At 39.8% G+C, this 24933-nt stretch overlaps 2 protein-coding genes across 2 annotated transcripts; one reads left to right on the forward strand and one right to left on the reverse strand.

Moving 5' to 3' along the window:
* Positions 1-1070: 1070 nt before the first annotated feature.
* si:dkey-238o13.4 (uncharacterized protein LOC560780 homolog) lies at positions 1071-13416 on the reverse strand. The gene is made up of 6 exons (XM_061721284.1): positions 13275-13416; positions 6992-7099; positions 5151-5290; positions 4746-4842; positions 4032-4156; positions 1071-2674 (listed from the first exon to the last, which is right to left on the reverse strand). The coding sequence occupies exons 1-6, from the start codon at positions 13357-13359 to the stop codon at positions 2498-2500; spliced, it is 732 nt and encodes a 243-aa protein (XP_061577268.1). The 5' UTR covers positions 13360-13416; the 3' UTR covers positions 1071-2497.
* Positions 13417-16339: 2923 nt separating this feature from the next.
* Positions 16340-23857, forward strand: spata2l (spermatogenesis associated 2-like). Its single transcript, XM_061721285.1, has 4 exons — positions 16340-16462; positions 19612-19973; positions 20076-20363; positions 22540-23857. The coding sequence occupies exons 2-4, from the start codon at positions 19614-19616 to the stop codon at positions 23389-23391; spliced, it is 1500 nt and encodes a 499-aa protein (XP_061577269.1). The 5' UTR covers positions 16340-16462; positions 19612-19613; the 3' UTR covers positions 23392-23857.
* The last annotated feature ends 1076 nt before the right edge of the window (positions 23858-24933 follow it).

Genomic DNA, 24933 nt, shown 5'->3' on the forward strand with positions numbered 1-24933 from the left:
TTTGCCTTTTTTGCCATTTCTGAACTCCAGTGCTCTGCCAAAGTGATCGTTTGAGCAGCTACATGTTCCTCTGCATCCCTGCTGCTGGCTGTAGCGGTGTCACAATTTCATATCACTTACTTAATTATCTATCGATTTCATTTTTTGTTCCCTGTTTTATTTTTCTTTACATTTTAATTCTGACCTTAAAATCTTTTTTTTTTAAATGAAGCTTACTTTGATTTGACCAGATTTCCCCATCCGTGGGGCTTCATGAATATCTGTACCCAACCTCATGATGATACATTCATGTTTAACTCAAAAACAAATGGAGGAAGTCTGTAAAATTCTTAGCATTTTTGAGATAATTTAATCTGGGGCTGAAGGGTAGCCAAAATATTTTAATGTACCAGTTTCACAAATGTTTCTCTCATTTCATTTGGTCTGTTCACCCAGATTTCCGGACTACCTGATCCCCAATCTACTGAGCATCATTGGGAACACTGTCGCCCCTCATTTCTGCTGAAACAAAGACCAGTTTTCATTTCCTATTAGAATAAAGTGCATGATGAGGGCAAACTTGGGTCTTTGTGAGGGTAACTTGACCGTTTTTGTCATATTCAGGAGGGGGTGGAGGGGGTGGTGGTAAAGTGGAGGAAATGGGGCCCATTGAGCAGTTTAATAATAATTTGGCCTAATTGACCTGACAGCCGATGAGTCCAACACAAAAAGAGTCCGACTACTTCTAACTGCCCCACCAATGATACCACTACGCTCCTTGTGGCTTCTCCTTTTGCTGTTGCAGCAAATTTCTATCCTTATGAAAACATGTCCTCTTCACACAAACAAAGACAACATACTAGAGACACGGTGCCCTAAATAACATGCAGATAAAGGGAAGGGGCCTCTGAAGGGGGTCAAGTGGACGCATGTTAAAGGAACAGTCACGCTAATCTACATATAAATATTCTGTCGTACTCAAACCCTTTTTAACTTGCTTTTGGGCTGTTTGCATGAATAACGTGTTTGTACAGCAGTGCACGTCATATAACAAGCCGGTTCATGGAAAATAAGATAATGAACACAGGGGATGTTGAATATGTCATGTTTATTGGTATTTGAATGCAAAAAGCTGCATATTGAGATTTACTTTGAACCAAAGTTCCACAAAGAGGCTAAAATGCTCAAAGCTGTGGTATTTGTAATCAGGCAGGTTTCAATATCATGCCATCATGCTACTGGATCACTCATTATACTGAATACACTTACTGTACGCTTTAAACAAGTTGTAACAGTGTCAGGAACTGCCTTCTTACCACACTGTCTAATCAATAATGTTAAGGTCTGACAGGTCGCATACACTTAGTCAGTATTGCTTAGTCAGTATTGCAACAACCAAAGTGCTTGCTGACAGTCGTAAAGTGTCTCATATGGTTTTTGGAGTTCTAAGAATGACTCTCAATTTAATATTCACTCCAAATCGTTCTTTAAAAATCAGACACATCTGTTACATATTGGTGTAAGTTCTGTTGAGACTTGCTTCGCTGAAGTTCATGCAGAGGAAGTGGAGGCTGTGATGGCAGACTTGAAGCGTCACCTTCAAGTGTCCAACATTAGAATCCAGTAGATAAAGAAGGAAAAAAAAACTTCTTTAGCTGTACACAGTTAAAAACTGAACTCATGGATAACAGGGTGTGACCTTAATTCAGCTCTGGTTTTACATTCTCCTTCTACAAGACGCTGAGGGCTGTGAATGCTTCAGTGTCTCTGTCAGGACATACAGTAGCAACATCTCATATTTAAACGCTGATTTAAGTGTGGGTGTTTTAAGCCTTCTTTCTTCAAAGATGTTGAAGGTAGCCTGCAGGGCAACTGTAAAAACAAGGGATTTTTGTATGAACATTTTAGTCTGCGTTAACTTTCTCGTGTGCAGTGCTGCATTTCTTGGCAGTTGCACCACATGAGAATCAACAAAACTGCAGAGAAAAGTAGTCAAAACCTCTACACGGTATGTTTCCACATACGTACGTTTCCAGGATATACTTATTCTGAAACATTTGTAAAAAATAAAATAAAAAAATAAACAGAAGAATTTACTGAAAGCCTCTTTCCTCTGCCATCACTCTCCAGCTGCTCTGTCCCAACGTTTACAGAAGTCTGCTTTTATGCCAAAAACTGTTTGGAGGTGCACGGGGGACACTGCAGCGTCGTATTGGATATAATGTCTTCTGCTAACGTAAATGCTAAAATAAGAAGTGCATGATAATGTGAAAAGGTTGAAATGAGAATGTCTTAGAAATCTTGTTTTCATTTTGCCTAGTACACAAGAGCACATGCAGATAAAACACTTGCTAATCACCTAAGACAGGCAAGGCAACTTATAATATATTGTATGCATGAAGTTCAGAGTTGTAGGTGATCAAATAAGCTCAGGATGCTGTATGATGGATGATGTGTTTCTGGTGAGTGCAGGAGCAGAAGCAGTGACAAGCGAGGGCTGCAGGAAGCGTCAATGAGACTAAAGGTTTCCCTCCAGAAGGACACTCTTTAAATCCGCAGGGCCGTTGAGGGTGAAAACAGTGTGGGATTTGTTTCGCCGCTCCAAGAGAGTGGCGACCGCTTCACCCAGGTCAAGGTGGTTCAGGTAGCCAGGAGCCATGCGTTCTGGGGTGCCGACACCTGTGTTGATCTTCACCTACCAAAGGGATACATGAGGCAGAGGGGAAGTGAGAGGGAAGGTGATGGGAGGAATGGAGTGCATCATTTACTAAATGCAGCGCTGCTGGATCAGCGCAAGACGCTGATGTCCATGTTGCTCAGGCAGGTCAGGCCTTGCTTGGCTGCTGTGTCACCACCGGTGTATGTGAGTGGGTGAATGAGGGAAAAAAACTGAAAGAAGTTTGTCTGCTGAGGAAGACAAGTTCAAGTAGGTGCAGTTTATTAATGAACCTTGTGCCATGACTACAACCATGGCTTAGGATCTGAGCAATGGATGACTAATAGCACTCAGTAATGATTAAATACCATGCTGGATGGGAAAATCTCTTCCCATAAAATGTTTCAACTGCGGTAAAAAGTGTGTAGAAAGTGTCTTAACTTAAAAATAAATCTGGATCACTGAGTGTGAGTGTTTTTCCTTTTAGACAAACGTGGGCAGATCTGGTGCCAGATGACTGAAGACTATGTTAACATAGAGACAAAAAAAGAATGCATGTAAAGTGTTTTAATCATATGTATGGAGGTTCGGGTTCGGCCAACTCTGACATTGATCCAAACAGAAACTAAGTATGTTTACAGCCAAAACCAGGACAAGTCAGTCACTTTTACCACATATGCTGCAGCTGTTTGTTTTGTAGACGTCACTTAAAGGGACTGCATGTGAAAACGCAAATCAGAAGGATCAGAATTTGTGTGGATTTTACCAAGAAGTCCTTGATATTGTCAGAATGACACCACATATGGACAAAAGTGGTAATTTTGTTAATATTGCAGATGCAGACAGCATGCCTGTTAGTATAAATGCAATACAATCCTCATTGTGAATAGATTTTGCTGTCTTATTCCCCATCCTTGATGTGCCTTAAACAAAAAAGCTGAGTGCTACAGGATACTTTTTGGATAATGGTCTTGTATCAAGTAGACAGGTGCCACTCCATAAACTTTACATAAGAATTTATGTTAGTAATAAGTCTGTAAAAGGGGAACTTCTTACGTCTTAAGCTGATTTTCGGGGCATGGGTTTGATATCTGGGTTTGACAAAACTATCTTTTGTTAAAACCAGCAACTGATATAGTTATAGATGATCAGTCAGTTGAAAATGATTAGCCAGAAAGATCTCGTCCTTATCACGCTACAAGTCACACCACAAGTCACATCATATCTTGGCCATGTTGCAAGAGACAGAAAATTAGATGAATACATCACTCATCAAAAAGTCAGAGAATTGAATTTCAGGACCAGCTGTGAGCTGCCCTGATTTAGCCATGTCATACATTTCAAAGACTTCAGTCTTGTCTCTGCTGTCTGGCTCTATGACCCTGATGAGCCTCACCTGGTTGAGTTTGCAGGGCACCTCGGGGTACTCCTCCCGCAGCACCTGGCAGAAGGCTAGAGTGCTGGCCGCTCCCACCGTCAGGAAGCCGGTCCCGGGCATCAGCAGCTTTTCTCCGGCTCCACCTGCGGCGCAGAGCAGCAAAGCGCTGGATTAAGACCCACCAACAGCCGTTTAAACACATTTCTGCCACTGGGAGGAAGGAATTTGTGGTGGGATTATCATGGAATGATGACAGACCACCAGACACGAATGAAAGAAAATCCCCAACCTGGTGAGCTATTACAGATGGCAACAAAGCTTTAACTGTGCTGTTTTGTTTGTTTTATTTAACTTGGCGACTGCAGAAGATATTATGATTTTTTTGTATTCCAAATTTAATGAACTGACTCCCTCCCTTCTTTCAAATAAAACAAATGGCTATTGAATAACATTTTAAACGTTAAAAGAAAAAAAAAGAAAGAAAGGGACTTATTTGACTGAACTCCATTTGCCAGGAAATATTTAAAAAAGGATCAATTTGTGTTTAGTTTTGATTTACTGAAAAATGTAACGGTAATTGTGATTACATGAAGAAAAACCTTTGAAGACATAATTCAGGACACAGTTTTGATGAAAATATGACAACAAATCCCTCGTCCATGCTCTGAACCTTTGACTTCAGAAAAGCAAGCGGCGGTTCTGGTCGTGATGTGTGATGGCTGAACCACTCACCTGTGATGAAGGTGTATGTACAGTCAGAGTTGTCCCTCACCAGGGGGAAGAAAGCCTTCCAGGACACGAATGTGCTGAATAATAAAGTCTCGATTACCTGGAGTGTTTACAAAAGAAGAAAGTCTGAAATAATCACCTGAGGCAACAGTCATACTTCAAATTCATCTTAAATTTCCTTAAAAAAACCAACACGACTACAAGCAATAAATGTATGAAAAATCAGCATTGATCCAGCTGAGCTAACTGGCACCCAGTAAAACTTAGAGATTTTTTCACAAAGAGTCAAATTTTGGGGAATATTGTTTGAAAAGCTTTCATGAAACCCGATTTAACAATGATGAAAAACCACCCCTGAAGCTAGCTGTGTTAGTGTGTGTGAATGTGTGTGTATGAGTGTATCCTGACCCAGTTTAAGTCTTTGAGGGACTGGGTGTGGGGGGGTCCTCCCTGCCACCAGCTGAAGCCCAGAGAGGAAACAATATCCGTCACCTTCCCCACCTTCTTCAGCAGGTCCTGCTTCGCCTGCTCGGCTCCTTCCTCTGACCCTGAAGCAAAGATGCCGAGGACGAAAAGGCTTTCAGTCGTTGCTCCACAATGTACACCTACACAATGACTACTACGACTGGACGCGTGACAATTTCGGATGAACGCTATGGTTTTGTTCAGTTTGCCAGATAACGCAAAAACCACATAATTGTAGAAAAACGTCAGAAATATTGTATTTCTAGGATTCAAAACGTGCCGAGGGGGAGTATCATGGATCATAGCACATTCACAAGTTGACAAGTGGTTCAAGGACAAATGCAACCACAGTTAGATGTTTCAAGCAATAATAGTGGTTAGATGGCAGCCAAACTTTTATTTTTACTGTATTCATTTGTATGTATATTAAGTGTAATGAATATTACATGGGTGGCCTCATAATGTTTCTTTTAATGATCACTTTCCAGATTGAAAAGGCGAAAACAAATAGAGGTGACAGCCGGTCTCAGTGCAGAACATGTAGTCGGCGCATCGGCCCAGGACAAAAACGTTTCACAACAACGCCTCAAAGGTAATAAAAGTACTCCAAATTACAGGCTGCACACATGTGTTTACCTTTAAAAAGTCACAACCTTTCTCTTCGTAGGGAAACTGTTGGTTACTCTGTCAACAGTCACACAGCAGATCTGAGCTCCAGCCCCTTCTGATTTGTCTAGTTTGCTCTCACCTGGGACTGATTATGTTTAGCTATTAAAATTCATGGTAAGGGATGGACACATACTTGGGCTAGACATCAAAATAAGGCATCTGATGGCTCTCCGATGCACTTGAGGGTCGATTTAGGACCATGCTTTGGTTGTATTTGACAGTGATCGCTCCAAATCAGTGCAAAGTTGTTCTGAACTGTGACCTGTAACCTCTGATGAAACTTCTCTGTCCTGCTGGGAATAGTCTCCACCAGAATGACTTAACTCCCTGTCACCGAGCACGAGGAGTCACTGGAGGATTTAAACGAATTGAAAACTGATGTGAATCACATGCAATGGACGTCTCAGTAACCAGATCAAACTGATATCATTCTTGTAATCATAACAGGCAGTTCCCAACATTAATTTAGGGAATATATTTTTTGGAAGGATGATGTCCCATCCCACCCTTTGCTGGAAATCCAGAAACAGCATGTGTCTCATCGATACCAAGATGTGCTTAAGCCGATCTGGCGGCAAGCGATGGCTTGTTCCACACTTTACTTAGATACTGCGCTCGCAGGTCCCTCCTGGGCTGGTCCCTCCCCTGGGCTGGAGGTTCACAACCGGTGCCAGCGTGCCCCGGGGGGATCTGGGATATGTGACGATGATGTTGTTGGCAGTAACAAATGAGGATAAGTGAGTATATTTGTACAAGGGTGCACACAAGCGGGTACTCAAGGGCAGGTCCACTGCATGTTTTAGATGTTTTTGGCGTCACTGTTCCTGTAAATCGTTACTATTTCACAGAGCTCCTGATGTGGGTGCAGTTTCTTACATTCGTTCAACTAGTATTATAAGTCATTTTTATTTTTGACAAATGTTATTAGAACTGATTTAATTAACTTCACAGCATCAAAAACCTCCTTGAGTTTTTCTTCACTGTAGCCACTCTGCAGCGCAGTTTGAAATATAAAATATAAGATACGCAGTACTTGTCAGGAAGACTTATTTATGAAAGATTAAGATCTGACATGAACAAACACTTCTCCGCGCAGGAGAACATGAAGAACTTACCTACATTCCCCACAATAGTAGTGAGGTTATCCTTAGTGTTGGGAGAGACGAGAGACCGGAGTCTTTCCAGTCGGCTGCTGTCCCTGGAGATCACTGCCACCTTAAAACCTTTACACACACACACACACACACACACACACACACACACACACACACACACACACACACACACACACACACACACACACACACACACACACACACACGATTGCTTTCATCTTTATCACACACAGTAAAAGATGCATTTAGCAAAGATGCTTTTTCATCAAAGCCAACAGAGGATAAAAGTGAGCCAGCAGCTGATGATATCTCCCCGTTCTGTTCAAACAACTCTGTTGTGGACACAGAGCTGGGAAACGCTCATCAGACCGTCCTCTTCCTCAACAGGAAAGCGCAGTAAGTAACAATAAATACATCAACTGGAAGACACAAACGGCCTTTAAACCATAAAAGAGATTGTTGTAAATACTGAAATCACACTTTTCTGCCTCCAAAACATAAACAATGATTTTGTGGTTGATGGCAATGATGGGAAATCGAATTTCTCTGGGTTTATACGATTTTATTGACTAAACAGGGGACAGATAAAATCCCAGTCACAATAAATCAAAACAAAAGTCAAATGTATCAACTTTAACAACATGGATTGTCTCGTAGGATTTATGTGTCTGATAATCAAAGTTTTCTGGGAAGGAACATTACGCCTGACTGAAGAAGCACTTATGATGATATTAAAATTCAAACTGTTTAAGGAAGAATATTGTTGCATCTGCATGTTTGTGGGTGCTTCAGAAATGAGCCCATGCTACCTGTGAAGAGCACATTGTGTGAACCACTTGGCCTAACAGTTTGTTTTAAGACATCAGCTATTTGCAGTTATATGATGCTGTTTTTGTTTTACTAAAGTCTGACACCCAAAACACGGTTTTATGGCACAGGTAAATGTGAGGGCATCCACACTGAGCAAGCCTGTGTGGATGCCCTGGCTCTAGAAAACAAAACATGTTTGCCCATCAGCAGCCGACCATGTGGACACTTGAACAGTGCACTGAACAAGTATGGAGAGGACTTCTCTGAAGGATATATACATGGGAATTAGCTGGTCTTCTGTATTACTGTGTATTAAGTGTGATTTGATCTTCCTCCAGGTCAAAATAATCAAGTTGTGTAATTGTGACTTTACTGAGAATTATCTTTGAAAAGTAAGTGAACCCTTGGAGCTATTTACTGTCCAACCGCCTTTGGCAGCGATGACTTGGTGACTTCAAACAAACGCTTTCAGTAGCTCTGGGTTGAACCAGCACAATGTTCAGAAGGATTTTTCTCTTTCACAGAACTGGCTCAGCTCAGACACATTTGTGGGGTATTGGGTGTGAATGGCCCTCCTGAACTCATTCAGCAGGACTGTTGGTGTCCGGGTCTGTGCTGATTAGGACACTGCTAAAGAGGATTTTAATTCTCATGGATCAGTTCTCTGGTGGATTTAGTTTGCTTCAATGTCCTTCTGTATGACCCAACTAACAATCCTCATATTGTATATATTTTGGATAACATCAACAAAAGGATATTTTCATCTTCTTCTTCTTGTGTTTTTTTTCCTTTGTAGCACCACCACAGCAGATCATCTGTTCCCATCTTAGCTTGTCTTCTGCATCTTCCTCCGTCACAACCAACTGCATTACCTCCCCCTCTGATCTTTCCTGTTTTCTCCTGCCTGGCAGCTCCATCTCCAGTATCCTTCTGTCACTGTATTCACTATCTTTCCTCTTTACGTGTTCAGGCCATCTGGGTTCAGTCTCTCTTACCTCATCCCTACATCTACCTTTGGCTGTTCCTCTGATATGCTCATTCTTAATCCCATCCATACTTGTCACTTCAAAACATAACTGCAACATCTTCAACTCTACACCTCCAGCTTTATTTCCTGCTGCTGCATCCAATCCATTGATAACGGGGGTTACGTAAGGGATAATGCCCGACGAGGTGTACATTATCATAAATATATGGACGATGCAGGGGTGTGAACCTCCGTGGAGTTTAGGTATATATTTTTTTTCAACCAGGTTTGCCTCCGCGAAGTCCATATGTTTCTGATAATGTAGATCTCGAAGGGCATTATCCCGCTTATACCACGGTCACTTACCAAAAAACATAAATATTAAATCAGTTATTCATGCTTTAATGTGTTTTCAGTTGAAATCATTAGTTTTATAACAAGCCACAGCGGAGCGGCTGAGCGGACTATTTTATCTCTCGTCTGCAGCCGTCGTAACCTGGTAGTTTTTAACAGTAACACCTAAGGGTCTGACTAATACCTGGAACAATCACTACCGTCCCATAAGATCCTTATGCAATGGACACAGTGTTTACTTCTCCAGTAACTGGGACGGACCAGAGATACGACTTAGCATCGGGAGATCAGTAACAAACAGTAAATATATTTGTTTCATAGAATCAAAGTCCACAGATAGTTTCCTAAATTGTTTTATTAAGCTACAAATATTATCAATCATTCAAATAAATAAACGAAACAAGACGGTCGGCTATCCCAAAGTAGAAAACTACTTAAAATGAAACGCTACATTTCCATTAATTGTGAAATTGGAAAGAGATAGTGGCATGTCCATCATCGTTGCATTTGATGGACGAATATTTAAAGTTTGTGGGTCGCGATCCCGGAGCTTGGTACTATCCTGTACTGATGGAGCCCAGTCAGCCTGCAGGCTGCTCTCACAGCGATGACCCGTCACGGACATGATCTAGCAAGTTTCCAGTTCACAAAATCACTCATGTGGCCGTCCTGCGGTAGCCGGCTCTTCTCTGAATCTCTGTTGCCGTGGTTACCACCTGGCAGTTGATCCAGCGCAATTACATTAAAGTTATCAGGCAATTTGACCAAACTTGTTTTCTAGGTGTCGGTTATAAGTGATAACCTCCACCTAGGTGGAGGTTATCACTTATAACACTTATGACCTGCATGGGGTGCGAGACATATCCACTTAGTTTACTCCCACCGGCAGTCAGGATGGGACGAAACGGGATGACTGTCTGTCTATTGAGGATAACTCCAGACACTCTTCTTCAGCCTCACCACCCTGCTGTAACTTTCTCCACATTATCCACCTCTCCATGTTTTCTTCCACCTGCTCCCAACAATCAGTACAGATGACAGTATCATCAGAAAAGGTCATAGTTCTTGGAGACTCCTGTCTGACCTCATCCGTCAATCTGTCCACCAACATGACAAATAAATGAAGGCTCAGCGCTGCTGCATGATGCAGTCCAACCTCCACATGAAATCCCCCTGTTACCCCTTCTGCACATCTCACTGCTGTCATGTGGCCCACATCCATGTCCTGTAATACTTTAACATATTCTCCTGACACTCCAGACTTCCTCAACCAATACCACCTCCTCCCCCATCACGTTGTCGCACACTTTCTATAAATCTATAAAGGTGTGTTGTGCAGCTCCCTCTGACCTTCCCTGTTTTTCTCCCTCAGTCTTCTCAAAGCAAACACACACTGTATCTGTGGTGTTCTTCCTTGGCATGAATCTACACCACTGATCATGGATCGTAACCATTTTTCATAACCTAGCTTCCACTACTCCTTCGCAGATCTTTAATCTGAGGCCAATCAGCATTATAGCTCTTGGGTTGCTACCGGTCTGGACATCCCCCTTGTTCATAAAAATTTGCATCAGTACATGCTTTACTCTGTATTTCGGGAATGATTTCATTCTCCGGGATGTTGTTAAACAATCTAGTTAAGTCCTGCACCATTTTGCCGTCAGGACCAACTGACTATCTACAGTATGCTCTATTCGCTTCAGAGCTTTTTTTCACTTCACTCTTAATATTTCCCACTTATTGGTCTTGAGGTGTTGCAACTTCAACCCTTGTCTCTCTCTTTTTCTTCATTTATTGGATCTTTAAAGTACGCTTCTTATCTTGCCCTCTCATGCTCTTCTTTGGGAAGAACATCTCCATCTCTATGTCCCTAACCTGTCTTATGTCCTCCCCACCTAGATCTCCGTGTCACTAGTTAGTAAAACTCCTTCTCTTCTTCCCACACTGGCTGACGCTGCATCTCTTTGCTTTCTTGATTCTCTCGAGACAATTATAATCGCAGGAGAATGAAAACACTTTTTTTTGCAACCTTTTTTAACTTATACTCTCTCGATCCTCAATTCTGCCTATTTTCTTTGCTCTTTTCAGATGGCACAGAAAGAATCTTTGCTGTCATTTCCAGTCATCTGGCAGTTCACTATCACCCGAAGCCTGTCTCTACTCACACAGCAGCCTTCCTTCTTCAACTTCCACCACTTGGATCTTTTGCTCTTTTCCTCTTTTGTACCAATAGTCATCCTACATACTACCATCCTATGCTGTCTCTCCCTGGGTGCTCGTACCGCCACTTTTATATGTCACTCTATGCTCTTAGCTGTACTTGAAATATGCATTCACCACACCCATTTCCAACTGTTTTGTAAACACCATTCATCCTTTCATGTTCATGTTCTCAGTATACATGTCCATTTCCTCCTCATCTCCCTTGTTTTCTTCACTCGTATGACCATCAAACTCTCCTATAACTACACAATCTCATGCCTGGGAAATCGTATGCGTCTTAAAAAGCCTAAAAAGTTGGAGAATCTTTTATCAAAAAAACTCTAAACCACACCTCCAAATGTGTTTTAATTATTGGAACTCCAAGTATGCAAAACTACGTACTTCATTTATTTCCTTTAATTCTAATTAAAGTTATCAGTCTGGGCTCAATTTCTTTTTTTCCTACCAAACACTGTAAAAGTTTTATGGATGTCTTAAATAAAAACTCAATACATTATACTTGTTTGTGTTATCTTATTCTTAATTGTTGTTTTTGTGTGTTATTGTGACTTAGATGAAGATCAGATTTTATTTTTTGTGGTACATTAATGCATGAAACCAGATACTTTCAATTAGGTTTATATCATTTTTCTTGACACTGACGGAAATCATAGCATTCCAGCATAATAATCTTAAATCATCTGTGAAACATGGGGGCGGTGTCAGGATTCGTGCCTATCTGCTGCATCTAAATCAGAACAAATTGCCAGCATTGTAAATAATATCACCTCACACTTATTGAGAATATCATGACATCTGAGAGAAAGTGGGACACCTACTAAACACAGATTCAGTCATTCTGGAAAAGAAAAAAACAACATTTCACATATAATATTTGTAATTCCCAAGTTCTGACCGCAGCATTACTATTGTCTGTCAGAGTGTGTTTGGTGGATCTGTGATTGATTGATGGTTGTAGATGGAAGCGGAGGGATTGCACAAACAGATACACACCACAATTAAAAGTAGCCTAAAGTATGTAGAAACTTAGAAACTACTCTAAAAGTAACTTCAGTTTATTGTCCATAAGCCCCATTATACTTGTGCTTAAAATCAAAGTGATCTTGATGATCTGAGCTATGACAAAACAATCCAATCTTCCGTTCATTTAAACAGTGTATAAAAAACAGAGGTGTCAAGTAACGAAGTACAAATACTTCGTTACCTTACTTAAGTAGAAATTTTGGTTATCTATACTTCACTGGAGTAATTATTTTTCAGACGACTTTTTACTTTTACTCCTTACATTTTCACGCAATTATCTGTACTTTTTACTCCTTACATTTTAAAAACAGCCTCGTTACTCTATTTCATTACGGCCTTTAAAAAAAAACTATCCATTTAAATTGCTCCATCCGGATAGAGTGAATTTGGTTGTGGTTGTTTCAGATGTTCTTGTCCAGTTTTGTTCTTACATCCGTTCCCTCAGATTCCTGCAACTAAACTTGGATGTACATTCCAATAAAGGTTAGGATAAATGATAACATGCCTCTGAAGTTTGACTTTTTGCACCATTACAATACTTATAGGCAACTAGTCATCATATCTCCTGCTCTCTGAAACACATGTTAATGCTCAATAGTACACATATATGGTTCTTTAATATATTTGCATTATACTAAGATGCATTCATTTTCAATGGCTTTTGTCCTTAATGGCTTTTTTCCCCCTTACATTACTTTTACTTTTATACTTTAAGTAGTTTTGAAACCAGTACTTTTATACTTTTACTTGAGTAAAAAACTTGAGTTGATACTTCAACTTCTACAGGAGTATTTTTAAACTCTAGTATCTATACTTCTACCTGAGTAATGAATGTGAATACTTTTGACACCTCTGATAAACAACAACAACAACAAAAAGACAACACTTGCTCATATCTCATCTTACCTTTATCCAGCAGTGCCTTAACCACCCCAGAGCCCACAGTCCCCGCTCCTCCCAGAGCCAACACTACCCTGTCGGAGTTGGCCATGCCTACGGCCGCTGCGCAGACTTGCAGGAAGATGATGGATGGAGAGGACGAGGGCGCTCCGGCAATGCTGGCTGTTGCAGAGCAGGAGCTTTAAAGTGAAGCACCGGGCCGGAGCCCCGCCCCCCCGGAGCTGTAGCCCCGCCCCCCGGAGCCCCGCCTTCAGGCCGCCGGGACGCGCCGTGCCGCACATGCCGGACTTTATGGCAAGCAGAGGTGTCAAAAGTATTCACATTCATTACTCAGGTAGAAGTATAGATACAAGAGTATCAACTCAAGTTTTTTACTCAAGTAAAAGTATAAAAGTACTGGTTTCAAAAATACTTAAAGTATAAAAGTAAAAGTTATGTAAGGGGGAAAAAAGCCATTAAAGACAAAAGCCATTGAAAATGAATGCATTGTAGTATAATGCAAATATATTAAAGAACCATGTGTACTATTGAGCATTAACATGTGTTTCAGAGAGCAGGAGATATGATGACTAGTTGCCTATAAATATTATAGTATGTATAGTAGGGTGCAAAAAGTCAAACTTCAGAGGCATGTTATCATTTATCCTAACCTTTATTGGAATGTACATCCAAGTTTAGTTGCAGGAATCTGAGGGAACGGATGTAAGAACAAAACTGGACAAGAACATCTGAAACAACCAAATTCACTCTATCCGGATGGAGCAATTTAACTGGATAGTTTTTTTTTAAAGGCCGAAATGAAATAGAGTAACGCGGCTGTTTTTAAAACGTAAGGAGTAAAAAGTACAGATAATTGCGTGAAAATGTAAGGAGTAAAAGTAAAAAGTCGTCTGAAAAATAATTACTCCAGTGAAGTATAGATAACCAAAATTTCTACTTAAGTAAGGTAACGAAGTATTTGTACTTTGTTACTTGACACCTCTGATGGCAAGCCGTGTTAACATTTAATGGCTAAGTTTGAGTATCCGGAATTAACGTTGCAGATATCTACAACTGCATTGTGACTAGTCAGAATTGTCATTCAAGATATCTATAACGTCATTTTGACTAGGCAAAACTCTAATTCAAGATATCTGTAATTACATTTTGACTAGGCAGAATGGAAGTTAAAGATATCTCCAATTTGAGATATCGCTAATTAAAATTAATTTCAAGATATCTATAACTTGATTACAGATATCTACAATTAAATTATGACTATCCCTAATTCCAGTTTGAGATATCTACAACGTCATTTTGACTAGTCATAATTCCAGTTCAAGATATCTACAACTTGGTTCTGACTAGTCAAAACTTAATGTAAGATATCTAAAAAGGGTTGATGTAGATATCTTGAATTGAGGGGAATTAAAGATATCTTGAACTGGAATTATGACTAGTCAGAATTAAATTGTAGATATCTGTAACTGGAATTACAGCTAGTCGTAATTCAGTTGCAGATATCCATAATTCACATTGTGGATATCTGCAACTGAATCGTAGATATCTCTAATTAGAAACCCCATACACATGAATGGCAAAAATGACGTCATTTGTCCTAGGCAAAATGACGTTGTGGATATCTGAAATGACAATTGTGGATAGGAAGAATGCAATTGTAGATATCTGAAATGCTCTTTTTGATTAGGAAGAATGGAATTGTAGATATCTGAAATGCTCTTTTTGATTAGGAAGAATGGAATTGCGGATATCTGCAACACATATCCAGTCTAGCTGTTAAATATTAAAACTGCTTGCCATAGAACTTTCTCTCACAGATTTCACTTGGAAGTGAAGGGTAGGGGCATTTTACAACCCAATGCAAATGGAAATACAAATCAACGTATGCAGAGCAAGTTTCTTATTAATTAGGGCATTAATCTGCTGCGCTTTAAGATAAATTGAGGGCATGGCCAGAGTGATTGAAACACAAAAAAAAAAAAAAAAAAAAAAACACCACTTCAGTTGTCCAAAATCTCCCAGCATTAGGCTATAAAACGTGTATGGCTTTCTTGTGTGGTACATTTTACATTAATAACCATCCTGAAGACCCATAGCAAGGAAGTACCTGGATAAAACCCAACAAAAACCCACAATAAAAAGACAAAATGATATCACAATTGTTTAGGGTAAAAAGAAAGGCCTGATAATGTAATTATGAGTTAGTTCCAGCATTACAGTTCTCTATCATAAAAAGGCCACATCCCTGATTGTTTCTGTGTTAATTACAGAAACAGTGACCTGTTGAAATACAACTACAACTACTACTATGGGCTACTACTAATACTAATTATTATTGTTATAAAACAAACTTACCAAAAATGATCTGAATGTAATTTAAAGCAATGACACAGTAATACGTTTATCTTCTCCAAAACAAACAAAAACATCACGTATAAATGCAAAGCAGAGAAAGTTCATGTTTCTGGTCAGTCAGAGTTCACAGGAGGTGAAATACTGCCATCTGGTGCACAGATATTCTCTCTCTCTCTCCCTAAAAAAGCTATAATGAATCTTTATATATCTTTATATGTGTATATATGTGTGTGTGTGCGTATATATATATATATATATATACACACACATGTGTGTGTGCATATATATATATATATATATATATATATATATATATATATATATATATATATATATATATACACACATGTGTGTGTGCATATATATATATTTATATATATATATATATATATATATATATATATATATATATATATATATATATATATATATATATATATATATATATATATATATATATATATATATATAATGTATAGATAGATAGATATATATATATATATAGAGAGAGAGAGAGAGGGAAATATACCTAAACCAAATAAAATTCCATGTGTGTATATATATATTTTTGGGGAGTTTAGGTATTTTTTTTTTCAACCAGAAAATGAATTGAACAAATTGAATAACTTTTATTTTTCTGAAATGAAACTCCCCCCCGGCGGCCCGTCCTCGCAGCCATAACGAACGCACCCACCTGTATCTGGGAAACTCCGCACCACGTGACTATAATGTTTACTATTAGCTAAACGGAGTTTGGTCGGCAGTTGCAGATCCGTCTGTGCGGCTGGACATGTAGTTTTATATTCACCCGTAGACATCTAACTAAGTGCCAAACAGAGGTGAGTTTACTGTTCACGTTTCCCCAAAGCTCCACGTCGGACTGAAATCTGAAGGGAACCAGGTGGAAGTACCGTTAGCTTAGCTTCCCCTGGAGCTGAGATTCATTTGGGCTTTAAGTTCCTTATTTTCTTTCAAGTATTGATTTTTAAAAAGGGATATCCTATGCAACTTCACGTACAACGGGTTCCTAATCGACGCAGGCAGATCCTTGGTTCGGCATGTGACAGAAATAAAACAAAGTTGTTGTTTTTCTTGTTCTAAACTTGTAATTGTGAGAGTATCTGGTGTTTCAGTTCTGAGTTTACTCTGGGTGTAACTCCTGATCCTGGACAAAGTTTCCTAGTGTCACTGCAGCAGTTGCTGACCGAGGAAACGAGCAGAAACCAGGAATAACCTGTCAAATACACGCTAGTGTCACATAGATACACCACTTTTATAGCTGTGTTCTTTAAATTCGTAGATTTTCTTTCTTTTTTAAATTATTTTTGGGGTCATTATGTGAGAATTTGGCGTTAATGAATTCACAGTTTGGACACATTTGACACTTTTGTCATTACTTTCACTTTCCGTTTTAAACCACTGCTGCGGCCAGTTACCACTGAATGATTTATATTTATTTATTTTGATGTATATATTAGGGCTGGGGATCGATTCAAATATCAAGAATCGATTCGATTCCGATTCTTAAGATTCAGAATCGATTATCACGATTCGATCCGATATTGATTTGGGTTACTGTTAATAAAACTGTTTTTTTAGCTGTTGCATGAATGATATGACTGTAATTCTGCAACATATTATTAATACTAGTATTATATTGAGATTCAACAGCAAGTATTGCAGCTAATGATTCTGTATGGACCAATCAGCTCCCAGAATGCTGATAGAACTGCTTTCAGAAACATCATGTGGGTCAGAATTACCAAACAGATCCAGGGAGGAAAGAGAGGACGAAAGAAATCGCTTTTATTTTTTCCCGATTTATGAGAAATTGGTTTTTAACATTTATGCAAATGTAACCCGAAGACGGTATATAAAGCAAAGAAATATAGACAATGTATGCAATTATAACTGAAAACTTTAATGTTTTCATACCTTTAAACATATTTAAAAGCAAAAACGTGGCACCAGTTATTCTCATGTCCAACAAAATATTCCTTTTTTGGGCATAAACAAAAAAGTACCAAAAGTTGTAATGTAATGATGAGAAAAAAAATAAATATATATATATATATATATATTTTTTAAATATTCTGTGGGCTGGAGAGACAAAAGTGAGTATTTTTGAAAGGACATAGTCCCGTTACATTTGTTACATCTGTAACACAGCATTTCAGAACAAGAACATCATACTTTTTTTATATATATTTTTTTTTATTAACATTATTTCTCATGACAGAATGTTTGTGCATCAAGTAATACAAGTTTGTGCAAAGAAAACCTGTTTTATAATTTAAGAAAATACAAAAACAAAAGAAAACAAATAAATAAAATCAACAAAATATGAAATAAAAAATAAACAAATAAAAAATTGCATGATGAGAACACATGCCAGCATATGCTTCCAAGAAAAAAGAAAGAAGGAAAAAGACAAATAATAAAAATAATTCTTAACACAATGAGGAAACACATCTAATATACATGCAGACAGGATAACAATGACTTCAGTCAAATAATGTAGAAGGCACTTATTAAAAATAACAGGTCACAAACATGTCAGATGCAAGGAGGATAATTCACACACAAAAACACTTCCCATCCCACCCCCCACCCACCTCCCTTGTATGGCTCTCTATTACCTTTCATTCATATACCTACACAGTCTATATACACCTACACATCCACACACAAATGTACCTATAAATCTACATACTCCAATACTAATGAAGATCTAATAATATTAACCGTGTAGTACAGAGTCTAAAGATGGATTTGGTCCAGGAAGAGTCATCTCACCACGGTCAACTAAGTCTAGAGAAGTCAGAACATCCATAAAGGGCCCCCACATTTTCTGGAAGGTTCCAGGTTTCTTTCTTACATTGTATATTATCTTTTCAGGGGTAAATTAAGACACTAGCTCATTAATCCAGCGCCTCAGCGATGGAGAAGCTTCAGATTTCCAATTAATTAGGATGCATTTCTTCACTGTTGTGCTGGCAAGTAAAATTTCACAACATTGTTTATACAGTATATACACATGCAGCATATATGTGTGCATATTTACATAAAGAGTGGCATAAATTTAGTGTACTTACTAGAATTTCAATGAAGGAAAAAAAGCAGTTTGTGGCCATATTTTAGCTACAAGTCAGCAAAATAAACTCTCAAGCAGTTTCACATCTTTGAACAGCAAATAGAAATATTGATTAAAGTACATGTATTCGTATCAAGCACCGGCCGTGGGGAGAATGACTGGATTAACCCCCCTGTGGGATTCTGATTAGACCCTCATTCCAGGTTTATTAGAAAGTTTCCCAAACGGCCACAGTTATAAAGCTCAGTAACAGTCAAAGTGTGAAGGAAATATATGGTTTACTAACCTGCCCTAAAAATCTAAATATTTGTTATTTATGTTCATCAATGTGAGGTTTTTACATGTCTGTGTCATTTAAATGACATAAGGACAAAGTAAGGAAAAGAATAGATGGGGAACCACCGTTTGATGACTCAGAATTTTCCTTCAGCTCGTGCTAATTTAATGATGTAGGACCAGTTTAAGTTGTCATTAGCAGACCCTGGCACATTTTGGTAGTTAAAGGGGACCTATTATGGCAACTAATACCTATTTTAAACAGGCCTTGAATGTTTTAAAAACAAGCTTTTGATTGTTTTTGCTAAATAAATTAGAAATTCAGCCACTTAGCCATGTCTTTATCTTCCCAGTCTCAAGTTGGCAGGCTGAGAGGAGACCACTTTATATATGTTAAAGCAAGAGAAAACGTGTTTTTCATAATAGGTCCCCTTTAAGTTGTTTAACTTTGAGTAAGACGTGTTTTTATTCTGTCATTAGACTCCTGTTGTATCATCCTTTTTCACATTTTTTAGGTAACTCAGCTTGGAAAGGTACATTTAAAAAGTTAAATTAAACTTTAATCCTTTTTGTTTTTTCTTCCACTTGTCTCCCCCTCCACCAACTGATGAATACAAGAGATGAGCAGCTCACAGCAGAAAGCCAGGGACATTGTGGGGGTCTATAATCATATTTTGGAGAAGCAGATTGTGGAACAGGGCTCCAGCCTGCCCTGCAGAAATGAGGACCTGTGGATGCAGGTGGAGGACCGCCTGAGGAACGGAGATGCTCAGAACACGCACTGTCTGGGTCTGGATCCACTCAGAGTGATGGAAGAATCGTTGAAGGCCGAGGCAGCATCAGCACCAGCGACATCCCCCGGGAGGAGACTCCGAGTCAAAGCAGGACTTCAGGGCCTGGCTAGAGCTTTTGGAGTCCTGGAGCAAGCATCTTTGAACCTGTACCTGGGACCCTGGAGGGAAGAGTACAGAGTCATCAAGGTTGGCCTAGAATGAGCTGAAATGATCAAATCTGGCATGAAATTGTCTTTCGTTCACTTACTTGTTTTTTTCCCCCCCTCTTTTCCTCTGTCTTTCTCCAAGATGTACTCTGGTACATTCACCCACTACATCACACCAGTGCTGTCTATGCCACAGATCGAAAAACTGTTTGGACTATTGGGATACAGCCTGGGTCCGCCCGAGCAACTTCATCTCCAGTCACCTAGAGTCAGTCCGGCTTCTCTGGACGACTTCCTCCGCTTGTCTTGTGCCTTCTTCATAGCCCGCTGCGAGTGTCAGCTTCTAGTGACGGCTCTTGGGAAGCATGTCGGTGATGCCAAGTGGGAGCTGGGTGTAGTGAAGGAAAGGCAGAGAGGAAGCATCTTACACGTATGTCAGCTTTTCTTAATGAATGCATTTATCATGAAGTTATTTTATTGCTATGTTTACTTCCCCTTTTGTTGAGGTTGGAATACTTTATACTCTTGTAGGCCTTGTTGGTTCATAAATATGTTTCATTTTTAAATTACATTCAAATATTTTTGTCTGAGAGAATGGTTGTGTTATAGCAAACAGTCTTTAAACTAAGCAGTAATATTTTTATGTAAAATACTAATTTGTAAAATTGTTTCAAGGTAAAATCCGTAGCCATGGCGTTGACGGATCATTTTCTGAAGGAGGAGTTTTTTAACACATAATAAAAACATGTTTTCGATGTATAAAGCTTGAAAATTTGAAGTAACCTGAAATTTTGGTTCTGGTCCCTAAGACCCAGGAGCTCTTACTTAAAGAGCATATTGCAGGTTAGAATTTTTTCAAAAATGATACCTGACCTTATGTGAAAATGACTATGTGAGAAGTTAATGTAGGATTTAATATGTTTTACAAGACATAAGGGCACTTATTCAGAGGAAAAAGTGGCTGATTTTAGCCAAGCTCGTACAAACGCTTTTTTTTTCGAACACTGCGTCATATGACGTCACACCAGGGAGCAGTCTCCACAGCTGCCCCATCTGACTGCCCTGACCCCGTACACACGTAGCCGGGTATCTGCTAAACCGAAGATATTTTCCTACGTTTGGACCTGTCATCCACATGAAAACACAAATAAACGAATGTTTAAAAAAACTCCGGGGAAAGTGAAGATTTTTGAAAACTCTGTTTATGTACATGCGTGTAGACAGAGACAGAGAGCAGTTCTGCGTTTTCCAACGTCACATTATGCTCCAAAACAACAACAAATCTGCTCTGAGTCTGACGTCTAACGTGCGATCCAGAACTGCAGATGATCCACCATCTGTCCTCCAAGCTATTTATTAAATAAATGGTCTCTGCTCTTGACACCGTTACACCGACGCGGAGCCTACGCCGTAGGGTACGTGGCGACGCGCAGCAGGGCTGCAGCAGGGCTGCGTCGATTAACGCGGCAGCTCCGCGGCGGACACCGGGGGGACTCGAGCTCGTTACCCGAGAATGAGGCGCCGCTCCCGGGGAGCTGCGCCGCAGAGGCGGCCCGGAGGCCGGATGACCAGATGATCTACAGGTTTGGAATGCTTATAAATGTGGTCGAAAACGCAGATCTTCGTTTATGTGTGGAAGGTTTTTTTTTTTTTTAACAACGATGTAATGTGGATACTCATTTTTTATAAACGAAGGGGGGGAAATACGGGGAAATATTCGGTTTTAAAAATACCCGGCTATTTCGGATGCTTTTAATCAGAAAAAAGAGAAGATAATAAGACTGTTTTCTGTTTAGAAAGTACAAACATAGACAGATTACAAGTACTCACCCGTTTTTAAGGAGTTATTTTCGGAGTTTCTTTCAGGAGCACGGGTGGGTGCTGCATTGAATAAAGGCGGATTTATGGTTCCGCGTAAAATCGACGGCGTAGCCTACGGTGTAGGGTACTCGGCGCACGCAGCGTTCTGTGCGTCGCCGCGTAACCTACGCCGTAGGGTCTGCGTTGGTGTAACGCGGACCCATAAATCAGCCTTTTAAAAAGCGAGTTTCAGCTGTCAATCAAAAGAACGTGGGGGGCCTAACGGGTTCGTAATTATAAGGCTGTGGCCCGTCATATTGGTGTGAATACACATTCACAACCTCTTCAGTGTCACAACTAACATTAAGATCCATTATTTTTCTTATTGTTGAATTCACCGCGCTCCCCAATGCAACGTCACTTCCGGTTCAACTTTTTCAGATGCGGAAGTAAAATACTCTCACAAAAACAACTCCGGAGGTCACTGTAGTTTATATTTATGCGTATTTCAATGAAAATTCAGTTCCTACATTATTTTCCTACACATTGATTCACAGGGGTCTCCAACCTGCAATATGCTCTTTAATCTAGACCGTTCAGTCCTCCATTAGAGTTCAGGTTTAAAGGAGTTCCTCAAAAGAGTGGAAATCTCAAGGGAAATTCATGTGTGGCACAGTTAATGTAATTGATTTTTGTACCACAAAAGTGTGGAGGTGTGAGGTCAATGCCACCTCAGGTTGTCTAAACAGAGCTGTAGTGAAAGAAATTCAAATTGAGTATAATTTGTCGTTCATTTCTCCAAACAGGTTGCTCTGGAAAACACCAGGAAAAAGTTTGAGGTCAAGCAGCCACTCCCGGAGCCTGTCGATGGAGAAATGGATCTGTACGGAGATGAGTCGGGGGACGGAAAAGCTTGTGGGGTTAAATTCAATGCAATGCCGTGTCCTGCTGAGAGGTGCATCAGCGGAGAGGTTTGCATGTCACCATCGCTGGAGTTGGACACCAAAAACCTCCCCGACAGCAAAAGTCCAGACGAGTTTTCCTGTAAGAGTCTGATGTTTGGTAAAACCGACTCCAAGCAACTGGCGAAAGCTGAGGCTGAACCCAGTCAGTTCTGCAGCTGTGTTCACTCTAATCTTTCTTCTCTTTGTCTTAAACAATGTTTTGAATGCAAGGGCTTACACTATTACAACTGTGACTCTCTTAAAGTTTGCAAAATGAATGGTCACAAAGTGAAGTTTGCCGGGAATCCAAATGAATCAGAGGAGCCATCACTACCGAGCGGGGTCTCGTCAGACCCTCCCCCGTACGACAGCGCAGCGATGCCCTCCTTAGCCCCGTGTGACGAGCCCACACCCGTCAGTCAGTCCATCCATCCCATCTCCTTCCACGGCTGCGTTGACCTCGCCAAGCCGGACCCTCAGGTCCTGTGTCGCAGCTGCAGTGTTTTCCACTCCGGTTCCTGCAGAGAGGGAGATCTATGCCAAACAAACCACGACATCTGCCCGCTCGGGGTGTGCTCCTGCGGGAAGCTGTGCTCCAGGAAGCCCCTGGTTCTGTGCAGGTACTGTGGTAGGGAGTTTTGCACCAACTGTTGGTACAGAAATCCTGTTTCATGCATCTGTGGCCAAACCTTTGACCAGTCGTCATCAGTGTGATTTGTATTTGAAATGTTTTGCACTAAAGAGGCACATTTAACAGTCGCTGTGCCTTAAATTTGCGTACTAGAACAACACATTCTTTTTTCCCCTTTTGGATGGATGAATTTAAAAATTGCCTTGTCGGAAATACAGTTGTTTTTTTTTTTTTGATATTTTCCGATGTTTCTCGTTTTCTGTTATTGAACTATTCTGTAAGTTGCCAAATATTCACCGTTGGCCTTTTAAAAACCGTAGCATTTGTTGAGAAAGTTGGGACTATGGTTTGTTTTCCTGGTTCACTTTACTGTGATGTAAAGCTCACCTTTTTTTTTAAACCACATGTTGTTTGCACAGTTTGGAGTAAAAATGGCCATCACACAGTTTGGTGAATGTATCCTTTTTAAGGTGTGAGCTTAATTTGTTACCGTGGTTACAGGTGTAATAAAGAGAGAACATCCTGAGAATTGAGTCAGCACTTTTTGATATTTTACTGCTTCATAATAAGTGATAATCCGTCCTCTTTGATCACTCAATAGTCTTATTGTATCACTTGTGTTCTTGGTTATTGTGAAAACAATGAGCAGCATTGTAACTGTTCAAATGTGTTCGTACCGATGACTTGGACGGGACTGCCAGTGATGAGATATTTGGTTCAGTAGGTTCTAGGAGTAAAAATCTTCACGTTTATTACAAGAAGAAGAAGTTAGTTTGTATTTGACCAAAAGCCATACAGGTCCTTGTTATATTGCATCTTTATCATTTTGGCAAATATTTTCAGAGGCAAATGCCTGAGGAAAACGAATTCTCATGTTAAAAATGTTTGAATTAACATTTGATTAATGACTAATCATTGGTGATGTTCTTTGACATAGAAAGGTCAACATTTCAATGTAGAAAAGGTCAAACCAAACTACTGGACCACTATTTTTTTCTTTCTTTCTTTCGCTCACCTCAACCTGACAAAAAGAAAAAAGGATACTGAGAAAACCAATAATATTCAAACATGCATCATGACCTCAAAGATGCTCAACAGATCTGATTCCTGCAAATGGTGCTTTTTAAAAGAATCAAGACGTTTCCTGAAAACTGAAACAGATTATTCAGATTTTGATTTTTTATTTATTTTTTTGTAAGCACACATCGGCTCATTGTTCTGCCAGAGAGGAGAAAGGTAGGTGGGGGAAAACAAAGCCAACTCTACTGAGAAAAAGTACTCTCAGGTCTGTTATGAACCTGTTTCACTGCATTTGATTTGTCTGGAGCTCTGAAATCAAACTAGTGCGGTTCATAGTGCCTACCACCGGAGAGCCTGTCCGCTGCAGGTCAGCGCTCTACTAGATCCACTCAAAAGATTCAGCAAGAAGAAAAAATACTGTATGCAAAGCCAACACACACCAAAAGTGCTAATCTTCAGCAAATTGATATTCAAACCTTGAGCATGAGCCAAACTGACATGAGTTGCTTTCATGTTTTATTAAAATCCTCAGAAATGGTTTTACAAACAAAGTAGCAGAGCTGTGTGATGAGTTTTGTAGCTGGTAGTAACTTTGACACACACAC

Source organism: Cololabis saira, chromosome 5, assembly GCF_033807715.1.
Source record: "Cololabis saira isolate AMF1-May2022 chromosome 5, fColSai1.1, whole genome shotgun sequence".
Classification (NCBI taxonomy): Eukaryota; Metazoa; Chordata; class Actinopteri; order Beloniformes; family Belonidae; genus Cololabis; species Cololabis saira.

Coding starts and splice junctions, on each gene's coding strand:
- spata2l (XM_061721285.1), top strand. CDS start 19,614: ATGAGCAGCTCACAGCAGAAAGCCAGGGACATTGTGGGGGTCTATAAT. Junction 19,974..20,075: donor AAGAGTACAGAGTCATCAAG/GTTGGCCTAGAA, acceptor TCTTTCTCCAAG/ATGTACTCTGGTACATTCAC. Junction 20,364..22,539: donor AGAGAGGAAGCATCTTACAC/GTATGTCAGCTT, acceptor TTCTCCAAACAG/GTTGCTCTGGAAAACACCAG.
- si:dkey-238o13.4 (XM_061721284.1), bottom strand. CDS start 13,359: ATGGCCAACTCCGACAGGGTAGTGTTGGCTCTGGGAGGAGCGGGGACT. Junction 4,843..5,150: donor CCCTCAAAGACTTAAACTGG/GTCAGGATACAC, acceptor TAAACACTCCAG/GTAATCGAGACTTTATTATT. Junction 4,157..4,745: donor TACATACACCTTCATCACAG/GTGAGTGGTTCA, acceptor TCTGCGCCGCAG/GTGGAGCCGGAGAAAAGCTG.